This window comes from Coturnix japonica, chromosome 3, assembly GCF_001577835.2.
Source record: "Coturnix japonica isolate 7356 chromosome 3, Coturnix japonica 2.1, whole genome shotgun sequence".
Classification (NCBI taxonomy): Eukaryota; Metazoa; Chordata; class Aves; order Galliformes; family Phasianidae; genus Coturnix; species Coturnix japonica.
The window spans coordinates 37,715,379-37,735,710 of NC_029518.1; the positions used below are offsets into that span (position 1 = coordinate 37,715,379).

Below are 20,332 nucleotides of genomic sequence, written 5' to 3' on the forward strand. Positions count from 1 at the left end.
CCTGTCACAGAAAGCCATGCTATGATTTTGTAAGCAAGTGTAATGTTTTCTTTTTCAAAAGACCAAAGCCCAGAAGCATGCAACAACCACTCAGAGCTGTTTACTCCCATTTCCAGTTTCATGCTGGCTGTCAGGGCATGACAGCAAGCCCTACCATGAGCACCTTGCTGGCTCTGCTATAGACTGCATGCATAATGTTGTCCGCGTGTCTCCACTCCACGTGGGCGCCCCCGCTGGGGAAGGGCGGGACGGGACCCACATGGCCCGCCCCTCCGCATGGTCCCGCCCCTACCTCTGCTCCCCCGACCGGGTACCGGAGGGGGGAGCCGGGCGTTGAGCGCTGCCGGTTGGGGTGCCAGCGCTTTCGGCTCGGCACGCGTCGGATGCGGTCCCAGACGGAACGGCGGAGCCCCGGGGGCATCCCGCGGTGAGTGCGGGGGTCCCGCTTCTCCACCGCCTGCAGTTCCATGTCGCGGCACAGGGGACAAAGGAGCGGGGCGGCCTCGGTGCGAGCTGGGCGGCGGGCAGGGAGCCCCGGGGGCTGCCCCGAGCGCTGGGTTGGGGCTGCCGGTGTGAGCCCGTCCCGGTGGATGCGCGGAGGGAGCTTCGGAGCGCACCCGGCTGTGGCTGGAGCTGCCGGGCTCCGGCTGTCCCGTGCTGTCGGTGCTGGGCTGCGGAGGTGCCGGGTCCTGACAATAAGTACCTAAAAATCCCAGAGAGATTGGGATCCCAGTGAGAGAAAGTAATGCTGGTGTATCCCTGGTGGTGGTTTACTTTTGCTGTGGTATCCAAAGCAAGGCTTTCAGGCGTTCGTTTGTTCAGGTGTTTTAAGGTCTTTTCTGTCTAGTTCCTGGAAAGCTCGGAGCGGCTGCAGAATGCCGTGGCCTCGCTGTGCTGGTTATTTTTCGCTCTAATTGCGATATGCTCTCAGTCAGGCACGCTGATGTGATGCCGGGGCTCTCGGGGCTCTGCCTGGGCACATGGACCTCAAACTGGGGCGACCCAGCAGAGGGAAAAGGTGTTTTACTCATACCCCCTTCCCTTTTAAAGATGAAGATAAGCACAAGCAGAACAGGTCTCCATCAGACACGGTGTGATGCAGTTCTGTGGTTGCCTGGCTGTTAGTCCAGTTCAGGGCAATGTAAATGACTTGCGTACCTGCTGTGCTCTGGGGTTGTGCTGCTTCTTTTCCTACAGGAGTTCTCTTGCTGCTCCCTGGGGGTGTTTGGCAGTGGCACTTTAATTCTTAGAGACTGAGCATGGAAAAGGTGTGGGCCAGATGCAGAAGTCCTCAGATTTAGAAGGAGCTGCTCCTTGGAGAACATCAGGAGGCGGATCTTTGCTTTAAGGAACTCCTTATGCTTGCTTTTCTGTTTATTTATTTTTCTCTTCTCTCTTTTTGCAAAACTCAGTATCACTGCAAAAAGGAGCCATTCTCTGTAAGGCTTTTTGTCCTCATTCTGTTTCTTTTTTGGGGCTGCCTTCCTGTTTCCCTATCTTTTTTGCTGAAGGTAGCTGCTGGCAGCAGTGTGTGTGGGCCCCGAAACGGCATTTGCTGCTACAGGCCCTGTTTGTGAGGTTGGCATTAGTTCTGTCAAAGTATGGGCAGATCGGTGATTTCATGCTTGTAACAGAAGCAGGCTGTGTTCCAGACTGAGCTTTCTCTCTCCGTTCTGGAACTTCCTCTGTTTCACATATTCAGAGCAGAGAAGAGTATTGGTTTAAGACAAGCTGCACTTTTCAGGGAGGGAAAAAGTTAGAAACAGGTGGATACAGAAGCTGAGTGGTTGGTGTGGATGTTCAGATTTGGATACGAGTGCCATGAGATGAGCAGTGGACTTTCTCTCCTTTGGAGAAGTAAGCAGTTTTTTAATTACCCAGTTCTTGCTGGTTCAAAGGGTTACTTATGTATTATATTGGTAAAAGCATGTATGTTCTCATCCATCTTGCAGTTCTGGGTATTACCTCTGAACTTATAACGATGCCTTTGTTTCTCTTAAATAGCCCGTAGTGTGTTTACTTCTAGAAGTGATATAAAATCTTGGTGGCTTGGTTCCAGTTCAGCCCAGCTGAAATATAGAAATTCCACCACACTATTTCTGCAAAGGTGGTCTTGCAAAAGAATGTTCTCAGCTGTTTGACTAAATGCGAGTTGAAACAATAGATTAAACAAGTATTTAATAAACTGACTTGTGAGAATCGCTGTTTATTAGCCTTGATAGACTCTGAAGGAGAAATATGTTCCTGGTTAGAGAATTAGCTGATAGGCTTTGGGGTTATTGAGACTTCACCTGTTTTCAATTAGCATGACAGAAACACGCTTTTCTCTTTAGTCTCTGGTAGAGTGATCAGGTCTTGCTATTCTCTGCTCTCACTGTGCTTCCTAAACATCCCAACAGCTGCAGGAGCAGGGAACAAGCCTCGCTCTCCCTTATTATAAAGACCTTGCTGCAGCTCTCCACCTGTGCTTTACTTCTCTTATTTCACCTACATACAAAAGGCGAGCAGTCTTTCATAAATAAAGGTTGCACTACTTGGCAGAGGTGCCTCAGGGAGAGCACCAAAGCGAAGTACCTTCTGTTTCTCCCCTTCACACTGAGGCAGCAGACTCTGCCTGGTACTGTCTGTACTGCACTCTGGGCTGCCTGCGTATGCATGTCTGTGAGTTAGCTTTCTGTACCGATCTTTCTCCAAAGGGATGTGTCCTTGTGTTTGAGTGTGGGCAAGCTTTTGGTGAGAGTGAACGGTTGCTGAAGCAATTTGCTTTGCTTAACCTTAGAAGGATTCATGTGATGCTGCTTTGGTCACTCAGCTGAAAGAACAGAGCTCTGCACTTCCATGTAAGCTTTCTTTGCAGCAGGTCCATGTGTTGTGTCCTGGACACTGAAGCTGTTTCACGTGCTGTGCCATATTTCACTGGTTCATTCTTATGTTTCTGCATTTGCCTAAGCCAGTTGATTCCTTCACATAGTACTTAATCGTAAACACTAATTCACATGTGTGGTTTACAAAGCCCGAGGAAGTCCTGTGACTGTTAATCAGTAAAAGGACCCCAGCTGTAGATTGTGCAGAAATAAACAAATTCACTGTAATAAGAAACTTCACACTGGTAGTCAGACATGATGAGGAAATGCTGTATTTGCATTACCAATCAATGAGCAGGCAGGATCAGCTCAACCATCGCTGTTTCTGATGTTGACAGCAGAAAGTCTTCCCAGGAACATGGCACGCTGAAAAAGAGATGCGTGTTCTCACTGCAGACATTTAATGTTCAAAGGATGTATATTGCAAAGTTTTGCACGTTTCAATTAATGCACTTTAAAAGACTGCTTACCTTTGTGCACAGAAACTCAAAGGCGTACGTGGACTTGGAAGTGATGGAAAAACTTAGTCCCTCATGAGAGCTTAATTTATCCCTTTTGCCCGGAGGCTGTGATGCTCATTGTTTCTCTCAAAGACTTCTGAATTTAGTTCTGTTTTTGGGGAAGGATTAAGCCCAGGTGATTCACTCTGAGCTCTCTTCATGGGATATAAAGTGCTAAAGTGCTTTTCTCATCCCAGGGGCAGCCAGATAGAAACATGGCAGCCTCTCACGTGGTCCTGCCCTTGCAGCCTCCTTATCTCCACGCTACAGGAGCATGCATGTCCTTTGGTGCTTTGCCTTCAGCTGAGCCTTTTTCCTCTCCTTGAAGGCTGTTTTGCAGGTCTCAATGTGTAACAAAAATGTGTGTTTTGGCTTTCAAAGAACACTGCATCACCACTGAGTCGGAGTTGTCCCCTGACTCTGAGCAGGAGTAGGGCAGCCCATGAAGTGGCACATCACCATGATCACAGGTTTGGAATAGGTGTCATGGGAATTCTAGGGGGACCCTTCTTCCTGAGCACACTGGCCATGTTGTGGGAGAGGCAGAGCAAAGCAGAAGAGTTACAAACCCAAGAGAGCACTTCATGCTCTAGTACTCACTTGTGATGCTTGACTTCAGGCAGGAAAACTTCACAGCATGCAGGTGGAGTGTGGGCAGTCATGCCCGACTAAGAGCTGTGTGTCTAATCCTGCAATAGGACTACAAACAAAGTGTTTTCCTCTCTATTGTTAAAGCTCAGTGTCATTGGAGAGTGCTGTTTGTACAGAAGGAAAAGAAAAAGGATGTCAGTTGGCATCTAAGACTAATATTCAGCAACTTCCCTATCTGTCCTCGAAGTTGTGTGGTGAGAATGAACTCTGCCAGGGCTCTGTAGCCCTGGAATTCTTGTAGGCATCTCCTATTGCTCCTTTTGGAAGTCCCAGAAGTGAGAGCTGGGCCCACATCCTATCCATGCAAGGGTGCTGTGTTCAAATGTAACAGATGCACAAGACCTGCTGCAGTTTGCATCTCCTTATAGTCTATGAACCGATTGCCAATCATTTCTGCTGACAGTGTTGCGTCTTTCTTGTGGCCAGACTGCACCTATTCTGGGATCCTGTCTTTTGGAGCACCCAGAACATTTTGTCATCTCATGGGCTAGTCAAGGGAGTTGCATGGGGACTCAGGTTGTTGAGAAGGGTCAGTACATGCCATTGTTACACCCTTGTTCAGCCTGGAAAAGAAAAGGCTGCGGGGTGACCTCATTGCAAACCTTCCAGTACCTAAAGAAAGCCTGCAAACAGGAGGGGAGTCAACTCTTTACAAGGGTAAGTAATGGCAGAACAAGGAAAAATGGTTTTAAGTTGAAGGAGGGAAGATTTAGGTTGGATATCAAGGGGAAGTTCCTTGCAGAGAGAGTGGTGAGGTGTTGGAACAGGCTGCCCAGAGAGGCTGTGGATGCCCTGTCTATGGAGGTGTTCAAGGCTAGGTTGGGTGGAGCCCTGGGCAGCCTGGTCCAGTATTAGATATGGAGGTTGACAGCCCTGTCTGTGGCAGGGGGATTGGAACTTGATGATCCTTGAGGTCCCTTCTAACCCAAGCTATTCTGTGATTCTTTACTTATTTAGGCTTTTTATTACACTGTTCACTAGATATTACTGTACCTTCTTTACAATGAAGACATAGGTGAGGGCGGTTCTCAGTTTTAAGGCTGTGTTTTATCATCAGATTGGGCAACGTGAGCTTGGGTTGCTGCACAAAGGTAGGCTTCTTTTCTGCTGTCTGCCTGCCTTGCTGCACAGCTGGCTTGATTAGAGCTACCTAAGCTGATTGTGGAATGACAGTCTAAGAGACCGGTTGTCTTAGGAGCATAAGACATCTGCGGAAAACATTAAGAATAGTCAGCATTTCTGAGCAGTTCCTGACAGAACTCTGTAGGGCCAGTCTGCTGTGGTTTCATTGGGAATGTGCTCAGTGTTTGTTTTTGTCAGTGGTAGCAAAACCAGCTTTCCCAAGATACTTTACTATAATAAATCTTCAAAAGCATGCTTTCAGGTTTTGTTCCTGGATGTTTTTGAGAGAAGCACATAATTATCTGTTCTCTTTCTTCTTGATGATTGAATTTTGTTCTGCTTTGCTGCTTAGAGTTGGTGGACGATTATTTCACCCATTTGTTTTTATCCCCTCGAGGTGTGCTTGTGGCAGTCCCAGGAGGCTAAAATCAGGATTAGGACCTAATTCCAAGAGGGCTGTGGTCTGATGTAAAATAGGGTTATGCAGTTTAAAACTGAATCCCAGTTCAAGTGCATGGGCTGGTTTGCATAGGTGCCATCTGGGGACCTGAAGTTACAAAGTACAGGAAGTGGCAAGAACTACTTCTAACTTTTTTTCCCCTCATTACCTGAGACCAGAAAATAAGGTGGATTTCAAACTTTCCTATGGAAATGCAACAATCAATTACGTCTCCAAAGGACTATTTTGCTCTTACTGCTGTTGCTAACTCCACCAATTCCTGTTCTCACTAAATGAATGCTGTAGCCCTGTTCTGCTGGTGGTCAGCTTGTGGGACTTTGGGTAGAGGAGCAGAAGATTAGGGTTCTTACTAATTAGTTTTTACAGCCATGTTTGAGCTGTTTAATCAGAGTAGTGTTGAAATTAATGGCAGGCTTATTGTCCAAAGCTCTGGTGCACGTGTATTTAGGTAGAATAAAATAAACAGTGCTAAATAAACTCCAGGCACTTAAAAAGATGCCTGACTGATACCAGAAGAGTAGGAATAAAAAGCATCTTTGACTGTTTCACTGAGAGGCCTTCGACTAAACAATTACATCCCAAAATGGACTTCTCTGGGAGCAAAATCATGGAGTGATGTTATTTAAAGAAAACCAACCAAAACAAACAAACAAAAACCAACTAAAACCCAAACAAACTGTCCCAGAGGCCAGTGATTGACTTGAGCTTTTATTAATTCATCTGCAGTGCATTTGCCAGAGCTTTTAGGGTTTAATTGAGGTTAAGAGGTTGGAATCTGTGGTAAACAAAAGAATGGCATATGGGCAGTCTGAAATTGTGTATGTTTAAGTAAGAGCATTCCTTCTGGCCACTTGTTTTGGTTGGGCAGTTATTCTTGGCTTGTGTGTGTGTGTGCGTATGTGTGTGTGTGTTCAGTATAAGCATGCAGTGCTAGCAAGTTAATGATTCATTAAGTTTTATCACATTCTAGCATACCTCTGAAGAAGAGAAAGCTGATCTAGGCTTGTGTTTGACCTCCCCCTTCAGATTAAGGACATCGCTTCTTTAACCTCTTACCTGCTGCAGGGTTGAAGAGCTGGTTTGTTTTAAAACACTGAAAAAAACATCTCCTTGTCCTTTCATGGGATCACAGAATTGCAGGGGCTGGAAGGGAACTCTGGTGACCATTTAGCCCAACCCCCTGCTAATAGAGGTTCCCTTTCTTACTTCCCATCTCCTGCAATCTACAGTTGTCCATTTGAAATTTTAGGAGAACAAAGTGAGTGTGGATGGGATGAGCCTTTCGTGAGCCTTGATTAACAGAGGGTATGAGGAAATAGGGTTCCTTTTCTTGAGTCAACCACAGGGGAAAAGAAAGTCAGTTTATTCTTATTGTTACTTTTTTGCCCTTTCTGACTTATGTTACAGGCTGTGTGAATGTGTGTCTGTGGGTGTAACCTCCCCTTGTGAGTGAGGACGTGGGCTGTAGTGCAGTGGTTTGACAATTGAAACAAACCTACTTGTGATGGAAAGCCTGAGCTCATAACTCTGAGGTCCTTATACTATCCATAAAGTTTATGGAGCGTATGACATCAGATGACAATAAAAAGTGACCTATCACCCTCAAGTCATTCTATAGGCATCTGGTATTTATATGTAGCTGTTCACAGTGTGTAGCCTGGAATCCAGGAGAGCTCATTGATATAATTATATTGATAAGAGGATGAATGAGGGGTTTTCTCCAAATATCTCATTGCCTGGAAGCTTTGACGTCTTCTCATCTGGGAAGTCAAATGTGTCTTTTCTGTGTGCTTATAATTTAGAGCAACCTTCCTTTTAAAGATCCTAATTCCCATTTATTATTTTTCTTCAAAGACTGAATTAGTAATAACTATGTCCCTTAATGGCACTCCCTCCTTTATTAATACAGTAAATGCAAGTGTTGTGTGCTTTGCTCTCATGGAGGAAAGAACGTATACAACACTTCCTAATAAATTCCTCTTGTGTTTCTGTGGTTGTTGTAGTTTCAGTTCTAAGTTGCTTGTGCAGCTCACAGGCTGCTGCATTTTCGATGCTGTTCCAGCAGCTTTTTCCCCAGAACTGAAGGCTTCCCAACTGTGCTGCGTAGGTTTGGCCCTTGGGAGAAGGCAAAAAATATGGAGTGGTGGCTCAGCCTTGGGAATGGATGGGTATGAGGGCAGTGGTTTCCCAGACAGCAGGGCTGGGTGGAAGGGATCCTGGTTCAGATGAAGTGCTCTGTGCTGACAGCTTGTCAAAATCCTTCACTTCAGGTGGCATCAAAATGTTGAAGCTGAAGGAGGTGGCACTCCCTCTTGCTCATGGGCTTTTTTCAGGCAGTAGCCTGTGGTATCATCTGTCTCATTGCTTACGTACATCTCAGTCTTGTTTTGGGTTTGTCGTTCTAAGGAGATCTGATTGCTTTATGGCACTCTGTTCTGCCCCTCAGGCTATGTAAAGGCTGTCTCTGCCCAGTTTGTGCCACGATGCCATCAGAAACATTGTCAGTGACCTTGTAAAATGGGTGAGTCGGGTGCCACTGAGACTTGCCCTCTCAGCATAGCGCAGCCAACCTCAGCAAGCAGTGGGGCAGAGCTGCAGCGTCAAGGCCTCACTGACACTCTCCCCTTCCCAGCAGGTGCGTGGGATGAAGGGAGCCTGACACCCATCCACAGCGGAGAGGAGACACCCGCTGCCCGCCATGAGCCGGGTGCTGCTGTCCGGCAGGATGCACCCCGAAGGCCGCAGCGTCTGTGTTTTCCTGCCTGACCGGGAGCAGCTCAGCCTGACTGTGGGGGTAAGTGGATCTCAAGGGATGCCGGGAGGCCTCGCTCCAGGCTGGTGCTGGCTTTGTTTGCTGCTGTTTTTCCTCTCAAAGCCTAGTCTGCTGACCCAAAGGCTATTAGCCAGCTTAGTGTAATTGGCGCTCCATTTTCTAATTGGGTGGTTTCAAAACATTAGTAGAGTTACTCAAAACTTCTGAGATGGAGGTAACCTCTGTTCTTTTTCTGCTGTTATTTTGTTGGGGTTATTTTAAGCACCCACAGTGTTTTTTCCACAATTAATAAAACAGAGATTTTTTTTCATATTGAACCTGAAATGCCCTGATGATTTAGCAAACACACCTTATAATGACCATTTACACTAGTGTTTCAGCTATTTCTGCTTTGAGAGCCTGTCAGCAACTTTCAAAGACTCCAGAGCAGAGCAAACAACCTCTGAGGCTTTTTTTCCCCTCTTTCGAGTACTTGTACACACTGACCACAGCTAAGTCACTTCATTTCTTTGATCAGCTCTTCAAATACTGGAGTGCATGTGCAGGAGTGCTGGCAGAGCCCTGCTAGCTGCCTGCTCAGCACAACCCAATGCCCACTGCAGTGCACATGGGCTCCTTGCACAATGCTGCTCACTCCTCAGCCTGTGAGAAACTGAACTGACAGCAGCCCTTCAGCTACAGCAGTGTGCAGGTGTTTGCCCGTGTGCTGGTGAGATATATCCTTTTGGTTTTATTGGCTCTCCTCTGGGATGGGGACAGAGGGAAGACGGGTGAGGTGAGCTGTTCTAAGCAGTCAGCTTAAAACATGGCACGTGTGCTAATCTTTAAAATCCATGTAGGAATTCTGCCTGTTATGCCTAAATGTGGCATCGTTAACGGAAAGTTCCACAAGGGCTGGTCAGAATGAGACTTTGGCTGCAAAACCTGGGGCTCTCTACTTGCAGGTCATCTGTTCAAATTCAGCCCAGGTAGCTCCTAAAAGACTTCTGCAGTCTTATTGGTTTTGTGCAAGTCACAACATGAGAATTTAATTAACCTCCTAGAGGCAGGTGCAAAGGCCAGTGATAATGGTCTGTTGAGATTGACCCTAAATCTCACCTTTTTATAGCTTTTATCAGCAAGGCTAATTATGTGAGATAGCAGAGCCTGCCCTGCCTCTCTTGAGGTGTAGACTTGTATGCAGAAGTGCAGGCAGGGCTGATGGCATTGCCATTTGGTTTGGCTCAGCGTTAAATGAGGGTCAACCAGAGATGCCCAAAGCCCTTTCTAGTCTCATTGCTCCACCTTTGCTCCCTGTCTGGCATTTTAACTGTGGTATCACACATGTGGCTGAGTGTTGTCCCAAGAGCATATGATAGATGTGGGGCTGTCCTAGCTCCAGGGTCTTTGGGCAGTGTCCCACTGCAGCAGGAGGTCCCATACCCAGTCTTGGGCAGGCAGCAAGAACTATAGTCTATGTTTAAAATGCCATTGTGAGTTGCCCTGGGCTGCAGCAGCTTAATAAGGCATAAGGAATGGCCTTTCACACTGAGTACTGTGGGCATGGAGGAAAGGCAGCATGCCTTGTTCACACCTGCCTTCCTGCAGCTCCTGCAAAGAGCTAAAGGTCTTTGAATATCCCTTTCTCTGGCAGGAACTGTGGCACCAGATCCATCCATAGACCTTTTAAGACGTTTTCTCTCCTCTCTTCAGCTGCTTCATGCTTCAGTGGCCATAAAGTTGCAAAAATAGATATGCAGAGATACCTGGGTGTGAAAGAGAATATCTGCTTGGGTCAAAACACGACTTCTCAAAACACAGTTGTGTCCTAATTGCATAGAGAGTGAAATATGACCTCTTACAACTGGGCAAGTCACCAAACCCAGCTTTTCATTTGGCTTCATTCTTTACCACAACGCTCCTTCAAAACAACAACAAAAATCAGGATTTTGCAGCTGGAGAGATCTTCTAAAGGGAACATCAAGGCAATTTTCCAGTAGTATTAGTAGAACACAAATTTAATTAGCACAGCCACAGATGATTGCCTGTGCATTTATTAGAATAATAATGTCATTACTTAATGTTTCCAAAGCCTTTTAACCTCCTCAATGTGGAATGCAAATACTAAATAAGCTTGAGTTCAGTGAGGTAGGTAGGAATCGTTATCCTTCCAGCAGAATAAATTATAGATCCTTTCCCTGATAAGAAAAGGGTTTATGTGCATAATTCCTTTCTCCTCCTCTCATACAAATTCCATCCTTCCAGATAAGAATTTTCCTATGTGTTTTGTGTGGTCACATGTAGATGGAAGCCTGTTCTTTAAGGTGGATTGTTTGTGTGCCCTTCACAGATATTAACATTGAAGGGAGAAAAGTGGGAGACTCCACTAGTGCTTAAGTGTCTTAGAAGTGCCCCAAGTTGTTGCTTATTGCCTACCTGGCAGAGGAGAGGTGGGAATGTGAATGGAAACTTGGGAAGAGAGAAAGTCTGGCATAGTCCCATGTGATTAGGGGCAGCAGGCATAGGTTTGAAGTCTCCCGGTTATTCTGTGAGCAGCGGAGCTGGTGCTTTAAAGCATATGGACCACTAAAATAGAGATGGTTGACCAGCATGTAGGAATGCTTGCGTGTAGAATGACTCTGGAGTAGCATGTGTAACCTGGCACATGATTTTATTTTTGGGTTTCTTCACACTATGAAATTTAGTTCATTCTGAGGTGGAACAAAGCTGAGTATCAGGCCCTGTCAGAAGAAGGAATGATGCATAGTGTGTTTGGAGTGGAATCTGGCATACAAACCATGTGCAAGGGGAGGAAAGGCCAAACAGAATCACAAAACAAATGGAAAATTCAAAAGGAAATATTGATTGTTCTAACAGGGGAATGTAGGAGGAGGAAACAGAGATTGCAAGTGTTATCAGTATTGCATAGCTATGAAGTTTGGGAGTAAAACTGGATGCAGTAGGAAAATGCCAAAAGGATAATGGACAAGGTGGTAGATCACATACCTGCTGTGTAAGGAACCTCTTTACATTTCTGCTTTCAAGGTAGATGTCACAAAACATTGAAGTGCTCAGTTCATAGAAATAAGCATCTTCCAGCAGGTTTTCTTCCTTTAGGTGTGAAAGTATGTAACAAAATATACTTATTTGTTTAGCTTTTACATAGTCCTGTGTTCCTAGTGACTGATGTATGTGTATAAGCATTCCAGCTACAGGTAGGTCACCTAGTCCTTCCCTACAGAGCTTGCTTTCTTGAGAAAGGAGGCAGATTTCGATGCCAGTTACAACTTCATGTTGTTGGCAGCTGAACAAGTACAGCTTTTAGGTGTGAGATCACACCTCTCCTACAGTTTGTGTTGCACACATATTGGCATAGTGCAGGTTTCAAAGCTTTGAGTGAAGCGTTAGTGAGTGGCTGATTGGTGGTGCATTGTCAAGAATTAAAAACAAAGCAAGCAAACAAAAAACGTCAGTGACCCTATTTCCCATTGTCCTTGTCTAGTGACATGATACATCCTGGGGCAGGGAGGAGAGTGGAACCTGCTTCTGGGCAGCATGGCATACTAACCCTAAAAGGGCTTGAGGAATTATGGTGGCAGTTAATTTGGTGATGATTACGCTGCAGACAAGTTCAGAGATAGACTTCTGCCCTGTTTTCTTTGCTTTGTACCTCAGAGTGGCAGCTTCTGGTGCTGCTGCTTGGCACTGACCAGCTGAGATTGTGTTTGGTTTCACAGCAGCTGGCTACACCCCAGGCAGCACTTTGGTTGTGTGTCACAGTACTGTTTTGCTCTCTGCAGCTGTTCTGGCTCAGAACTCCTCCCACGTCTCTTGAGGGTTGGGGATTTTGTGGGATTTTGCTAGTCTGTTGAGTTGTGCTCCTGAGGTGGTGTGATGGAGCGAGGGAAATAAGGCTATAACTGAGAGGACACATAATGGGGAGCTTTCCAGTCACTGTACACATCCTTTCCTTGTTCAAGTAGCCCGTATCACCACTTTGTTAAGGGAGCTTGTGCTGAACAAGTCTCCATTTGGCAAGAAAACAGGAAGAAGCTCATAGGCAATTGATAACAACTTCTGAAAATGCAGGTGTTAATTGTTGTGTGACCAGAAGTCAGTGGCAGACAGAATAAGCTGTTCAGTGTGGAGTAGAGAGCAAGCTTGTCTGTACCCCACAAGGCATTTCAGGTAAATGTAGGAATGCAGTCTTGGCTTTCTTTGTATGCTTTTGTTTTTAGTTCCCTTGAATGAAAGCTTCATTGTTTCTCTTCACCTCTGAGAAAACATTCATACAAGAGAGCAGTGTTTTGATTTCTGTGTTTACAAACTTTTTCCATGAGAACACCTGCCAGTAGTACTGCACAAAACTAGCACTCCAGAGTTCTCCTTATGCAACAGTGCCAATAAATAGGAGATCTGAATTCATATCTGACTGAGCTGAGTCACTTTGCAGCGTGAAGGTACAAAACTAACACATTGATAATTTTTCTATGATGATAATACTGAAAACAAATCTTGTTCTCTGGGAGTTCTTCAGCTTTGGTATCCAAAAATGTATTGGCCTATGCAAGGAAGGAGAATTGGCTGGTTCAGGTGTGTGAGCCATCTGTAACGTTGGATTGGTTGTTTCTTTCAGGTCAAAGCCACCGGACAGGAGCTCTTTCAGCAAGTTTGTGATTTAGTGAAGATTAAAGAGCCTCACTTCTTTGGCCTCAGCATTGTTAAAAGTAAGCAAACTCAATGCACAGAACAAATGACTTGGCAAACTTCCACAGACCTGCTTGTGTGTATTTACAGTGTGTGCATATATACACAGTGGCCATGCCTGTGGGGAATTTGATTGTAATAAGGTCACAAAGTATGTAGATTATGCACAGCCTTCTCAGAGCTCTTTTGATCTTTGGTATGTGGGCAGACAAATTAGGAGAAGGGGGCCTTTTTGTTCTCTTCCTTTGTTCTTATGTTCTACCTCTTTGTGGAGTTTTCTTTCTCCCCTATAGCTAACTTGCTAGCCAACATATTTGTCACCGTATGAGTTCAAAACTGTCAATAGTTGGACAGGAGGTGAATTTTAAAAGGAATTTGGGGCTGGAAATGTTATTTATGTTCTGAAATCTCATGCAAAGAATGGTGAAGAATGGGGAGAGGAAGCTTAAATGGTTTGAGGGGGCTGAATACGTGAGGAGTAGGAAAACTGTGTTTTGAAATATCATCTGGGAAATACAAAATGTCTTAGTACATGAATTGAAGTGCAGTCTGCTGATCCTGTATCTTGGTGTTGACCAGGTGATAGCGTAAGATGATGCCTTAAACTTAAAGGAGCAAACTGATAGGAGATATTACATTTCTAGGACAGTGTGCATCAACACCTCCCAGCCTCTTAGAAAACAGTAATGAATCCGTTGACTTCTCCCTCTGAAGTTTTTCTCAGATGTTTCACTATTTACTGCAGCATCTCTTTACGTTATCAATGCAATAACTTTATAAATCCTAAGTGAGGTTTATTTTGCCTGCTTACGAGTATGTGGGAGAAAGTTGTCTAAGTTTTCTCATCTCATTTTCCTTCTGTTCTTTCTCTAAAACCTTTTTCATTTTTCTTAGCATACCATTGAAGCTAAGATGGGAGTAAGCTGTTTATCTCCCTGATGTTTGGACAAGTCTCCAGGAGGTTCCATCGGCATAACTAAACCAGTAGCTGACAAACATATCTGTGGATTTAAACCAGCACAGTTCTTTATTCCCCTTCCAGTGAGGAAGTGCTGAATACCCCAATTCAACTAGGTTAATAAAGCAATGCTACTTACAGCTCAAAAGTATATTACCTGTAGCTTTAAACATAAACAGTGTTTGCTTGCTTCACAAAAATATTCATCCTTTTTAGATAAACTAATTCTTTGCAGTGCTCTTTGAAAAATGACAAGTAGCCTTTCCTTTTGTTCTGTTTTCCTCACTGTTCTTCACTCTTGCTTGCTGTAGCTCAGTTTCTAAAACTGCTTGGATGAAGGCTGTGTGTGTGCTCACCTTGGCACCTCCTCCACCCTGGTGAGTGTCAAGATTTTGGATGAGGAAGAGAATTTTTTTTGTTACTTTGCTTAAGAAATTGTCTGGATTTTGGGTACCAGACAACAGGAGGGAGGGAAGCATCAGGAGTCATTTTCTCAGCATGAATGGCCACAGCCACCAGGAAAGTTGTAGCTCACTCTTGAGACTGGGAGCAAACCTGGCCTATGTGCTTCTATGCTCTTCTGTTACCTGCCTTCCGTCTTTACTTGGAGCTGTAGCAAAAGAAGTCTTTCATTTTCTCTTCACAAATTTGCTACCCCCTTACCTGTTCTGGCCAACAAATAAATCTCTTGCTGATGGTGGTAACTGAGGTCTTGCTTCCACTGCAGATGTAGTGCTCTCCATCCCTGGGCTTTGGGAGATAACCTTTGAGTCACCCTAGGTCAGTTTTTTCTGCGAGTTTTGGTTTCATCTCCAGAAAGGGAGGTAGCCTGTCTGGGTTATGGGGAGGCCTGTGTAAGTTTCGCATTGCCCGAGGTTGTCATGTGAGTAAAGTCTAGTGCCTTTGCCAGGCAGAGATTGTGTGCTTACTGCAGTTAGCGTGTGGAAGGTTTGATGATTGTCTACATGGAATAGGTATCCAAAAACTAGAGAGGAAGCCTCTGCGTTTCATAGCAGAGCATATTCCTTTTCTACATCACATTTTTACCTTCTGGTGCTGCAGCTCTAAAATGCCATCTTTAAGAAATAACTGCCCTGTTCCAGGAAGGACATATTTCACAGATTTAGTGTTTGTTTATTTTTGACAATCTGAGACTGCCACACGCAGAACAAGATATTCTAATCCACCTGCATCCATTACCTTGCTGTTAATTTGCCAACAAAACCCTGACTGTCAGCGGGGGCAAGAAAATGAAAATTATGGCATTTCTGCAGAACTGTAACCAATCACACTGGGTGGATTATCTGGATTAGGAACCCATTTGACCTGCAGACATTGAACAGATACACTAATGCTCAGTCGGTCTCATAGTAAGTATGTGTGTGAGGGGGAAAAGTTGGGCTCCTTAATCATAAACAGAAGTTTAATCCCTATGTGTGGCAGAAATGAAAATAGCACTACTAAGCACTGTGCAAACAGTAATTGCTGTGAGATCTGAGCTCTAGGTCTTGGAGCATGTCTTCCAGCGTTCCTTGCTTAAAGGATATGAGAATTTGGGGCTCTTTTTAATTTCCAACTGTTAGAAATCCTGAGAACAAGCTTCAGGATTTATGGCAACAGTAATGGTGAGAGGACAGGATTTTTCACTGCTGTTGCTCTTTAGCCTTTCTTTTTCCCCTTCAACACTGAAAGCACTTCAGACAACTACAAAGGGGAAGAAAGACCTATGCATTTGTATGAAGAATTGTATCTGTCTGAAAATTATATTCAGGAGAGTGTTAATGCAGAGCAACACCAGCATTTAACTTGGGATGTGTTGCTTTTCAAGTTTTGTCACAGGTCATCAAGCAGGCTATACCTAATGTTCTGCTGCTCCTTAAGTGCATTTTTTTTCTTGTAATTTGTTCTGTGATGACCCTGCAGTTCTTCCAGGTCTGTGCTTGCTCCATAGGTTTGCAATATAGTACCCGGCAGCTGGGTCTTATATTGCAGCTCCTCATACAGGGTCAGTCTTATCTGGTGCCCTGCAAGTTTTCCCTACTGTTATCAGGATGTGTATGCAGCAACACAGTTCAATCTTCTAAAGCAAAACTGTTTGTCAGCAGACAGAGAGCAGGCAGGTCTCCTTTGTTTTTGTAACCCAGATCTTTGCAGTCTTAAGTCTTGGGATTCTCCTAGGATCAAACCTTGCTCAACCCAAGCGCATAAAAACCTTTGACTGGGAAGAAGCAAGCGTTCAGCTCTTGGACCCTGCCACTGTTTCTGTTGGTGTGCTCATACCAGTTTGTCAGGTTGGATTTCTTATAAAACCCAATCCCTCTGCTTCAGCTCCCTTGCCTCGAGGGTCATCCTTCTGTTATTGCAGCCTTGGCTGCTTACTTTGCCAGACCCGGGTAAGAATAGCTCCCAGTTCTTCTTACTTGTGTGCTTAGCAGGGAGCTTGGAGGTTAACCTTGTCAGGACTTCTGTGTCTACAGGGAACTCTTCTGTTCCAGTGTATCCTTCAATACTGAAGTTTGTAGGCAAAAGAGTCTACAGCATTGTACATTGTATTCTGTGGGTATCTGTTATAGCATACTGTCCCTTAAGAAGGCAGGTGATAACAGAATTTTTCCAAGATACCCTCAGGTGATTTCTACACCCCAGTCCTTCCCTGCTACCCCTGATTCTACTGCTTTTCCCTTAGATATATGCAGGGATAGTTGTATTTCATTTCTGAGTTGCTCCTGTATCCTAAACAAAGAAGATACAGTTCATTATAACGACTTCAGTACCTCAATCAAGAGTTGTTTACAAAGCAGGGAAAATATGTTCAGAAATATGCCACACAGGCAAACTTGCAGGTGGTCAGGTCTTCAGAACTTTATATAATGCTTTCTAGAAGTACTTGTATGGTCTTTACCCAGGACAGCATTCTTTGACCGACACCTGTTGTCAGTTTTTCCACTTCACTGTCAGTGCACCATCCGGTAAGATGCTCTCCTGTCTGAGGACTGCAAACATTGTTTTCTCCTAGATGAGGAATGCTGGGAATGGTTCTGAAGCTCTTCTTGTGCAGAAGGATCCTCTGCCAACAGTCCAGAGAGTTTTGCCTGGGCCTGCCTTGTTGCTAGCTTGAAGATGCTAACACAAAATACCTGCAGTATTATGTGCTCACCGTCAGGAATACTGGGCCATTATCTCAGCAGTTCCTGACAGCCAAACTACTTCGTGCTTCTTAATGTTGACTCCTTTTATTTTCCTGTCCATCTCAGTTAAGGGACTGCTGCCACCCCTCTGCTGTATTCCCAGCCTCTGTTATAACTTATCCTTTTTCCTTTCTAGAGTAACAGTGAATCACAGTTCATTTGACTGTACATTAGAGCCAGAATTGTCTACTTCCATTTTTCATGTAGTGTCGATAATGCATGTTTTACATCCACATAATTCATTAGAATTGTCATTTTATTCTGGTCAGAGATCTGGCCCCTTTTTTTTATTTTTTTTTTATTTTTTTTTTGTGTTTTGCTTGCAACAGTTCATGTCCTATATTTGCTTAAGTATGTTAAATGTGCTAAGCTCATTTTGCAGTCAGTGTACTTGAATGTTTGCATTTCTGGTGACTATTAATTTGAAGTGAGATTGTTACAGCACAGATTTTTCATTTAATCTGAGGGTACTTGAAAGCTGTAGTTGAGGGAAATATCTAAGTTGTGCTGCTGTAAACTCATTGACTGGACAGGAAACTTTTATGCGAAGGCAGTGTGATGTATCTTTAAGCTCACCACCATTACTGAGAGAGTGAGGAATGCAGTGTCAGTGACTGCTAGTGGATATTTGCATGTTGGCATGCATGCATGCTTCCAAGCCAGCTTCTTTGGTTATTGCCATTCATGTGAGGCCAGCAAAGCAAGGGCACTTCATACATGCTGATTATTCAGCCCTGGTTTGATCCACAGGTCAGACAAGCTCTTCCCTGGAAGGGTGACCATCTGTATGATACCTCACAGCACTGCTGCGAGAGACACTGCAATCCCACGTCCTCATTTCTGTTAGAGAGAAGCTTGTTTTCAAACCAGAAACAGTTTCAGCATCACACAAAGATCTCTTAAGTTTCACCACTAATCCACTTTAAGGAAAAAGCCCACAACCCATGTAGTGCTGGGGAGGGAAATGCCTCTTTGTTTTTGTAGAGGGAGGCTTACACTGCAGGTTGACATTCCAGCAATATTAACTTCATTAAAGCAGGAATGCAGTGCAGCATTCTTGCAGTGAGGGAGGAGCGGGAGGATGCTTGGTTGAGGAGGAGCAGGACCATCAGGGAAAGCTTAGGGTGTCCTCCCCCTTTAGCCTGGTCTCTTATTGGGGTTTGCGTGCAAACCCTACTAGTGACTTGATGTTCTCATGCTTAGTGTCTGGATCCTCCTGGGGTTATGTCTCTAATCTAATTAATAAGACAGATAAGCAGGGACTGTGGGATATGAGTAACAAGTAGCTGTACTATGGTGTAGCTGGCTAGGTCTTCTGGCAGCCTTTTCAAGGCAGAGTTACTTGATCTTTATGGACTTAAAAGCATGGGTGGTTTGGGCCAACATACCTCTCTCAGCTGCCCTGCCACGAGCGCTCCACAGATGGCTGTGGAGTAGCTCATTGCTCATTGAAAACCTGCTATAATGCCAGCCTGTGTCATTTCTCCATCAGCAGCATTAATGGTAGTGCAGGTTTTAATTTGGTTGAAATCTTTTATTGGAAACAGTTCACCTCTTTTCTTCCTCCTTTTTTGTTTGACATCAGAAATAAAAAGCCAAAGCCTGGAAGTCTGGGTGGATCTTTGGGTCAGAGGAGTGGTTGTGAAGTTTTTTCTTCTATTTTTTTCCCCCCAACTTTCATGTTTCTCATGAACAAAGTCTTCCATTTGAGACTTATGCCACTTGTAATAAAAGTTTTCTGTTCAAGAATATGGAGTAGATTGACTAGTCAGGTGAATGTGCTCAGTTGGCGTTACCACTGAAGGACCCATCAAATCTCTTTTTATGAGACTTGAGAAGGCTTGAGAAAAAATTCATTGGCTGAGTTGTTTGTATTTGATAATTGGTAAGTAGCCCTACAAAGCACTGGCTTTGAAAGCAGCACAGAGCTCTTTCAAGATGATGTGCTGCTCAGACTGGCTCTTGTTCTTGCTCCCTTTCACCCAGGTGGAGAACAAACTCTTCTTCGAAGTAGGTCAGGTTTTCCTTCCTTTAATCCATCCTTTTGCTCTATGAAAGAGATTAAGTGTGAGTAAGAGACACCAAACTTTCTGAAGAGAACATTTGGATTTGATCCCCCTCTCCATTCCACAGAATCCCATTCATATGTAGAAGATTAAACCTGTCAAATATCTCTCCCTGTCTACTTGTTTATATCGTTCTGGACCATGTTGCAACACGACGGTGAAGTGGAAGTTTGGATAGGGCTTACGTGTTTAATAAAATTACTGCATTACACTGATAGCATGGTCATCTTGGTAAGGTGATATTTTCTCTCTGTAAGTGACTCATAAAGGAAGGATTCAACATTTGTGGCAGTTTAGGAAATTCCAGCTCAGCATCTGAAGCATAGCCAAGCTTCCTTCATGCTGTCAGGAATAGCCTGTGCACTGAGTCCTGCTGCCCTTTCTTTCCCCTGCCTCTGTCTATTCCCTGGTCAGCTTTTGTTTTCAAGTGTATTGGTTGGAATACAATTGGAAAACAATACAGAATTTCTGCTTCTTTAACATTAAATGCTTTTCTGTCTTGCCTTCCTTCCAGATAACGAATATGTTTTCATAGACCTGGAGCAGAAGCTTAGCAAATACTTCTCAAAGGAATGGAAGAAAGAAACCAGCAAAGTAAGACAGGAGCTTAATTTTGGAAACTACTGTCCTGGAATGCCTGGTCCTGTTGATTAAAATAGGGTGACTATGGATGAGTTCCAGTTACATAAAAACAAAAATAAATGCTTGTTTTAAAGTAAACATTTGATGACCAGGAAGTTGCTTTTGTCATCAGATGTGCACAGCATGCCATGCACAGTGAGATTAATCTGACCAGCAAAGATTTTGAGCTCCTTGTGTGAAAAAAATTACCTGTATAAATATTAGAAGTGAGTGCCAAAGATGGAAAGATGAATGAGCTAATGAGACAAGATGTTCCTTTCCCTCCCCCTCTCCCCTCCTGTTTAAACAAGACTGTTAGTCTGAAAGGAAAGTTGTAGTGAAAACAACAGATATCTTACTGGCTTTCTACTAATAGACATCTCAAATGTGAAGCAGACATTGATGTCTCCCTTTGGTCTGTGGCTATAAGGAGTGGTGAATAA

General features: G+C 44.3%; 1 protein-coding gene across 3 annotated transcripts in view; it reads left to right on the forward strand.

Annotated features, from left to right (window-relative positions):
* Positions 1-283: 283 nt before the first annotated feature.
* Positions 284-20,332, forward strand: part of FRMD1 (FERM domain containing 1) — a 32,751-nt gene continuing 12,702 nt past the window's right edge. The window contains exons 1-4 of one of the 3 annotated variants that reach the window (XM_015858004.2): positions 284-427; positions 8,233-8,391; positions 12,986-13,076; positions 19,783-19,862. In XM_015858004.2, coding sequence (XP_015713490.1) covers positions 8,296-8,391; positions 12,986-13,076; positions 19,783-19,862 — 267 coding nt within the window. In that variant the 5' untranslated portion in view covers positions 284-427; positions 8,233-8,295. Of the gene's footprint in view, positions 428-8,229; positions 8,392-12,985; positions 13,077-19,782; positions 19,863-20,332 lie in introns of all 3 variants that reach the window. The other 2 variants (XM_015858003.2, XM_015858002.2) reach the window with 2 other exon arrangements.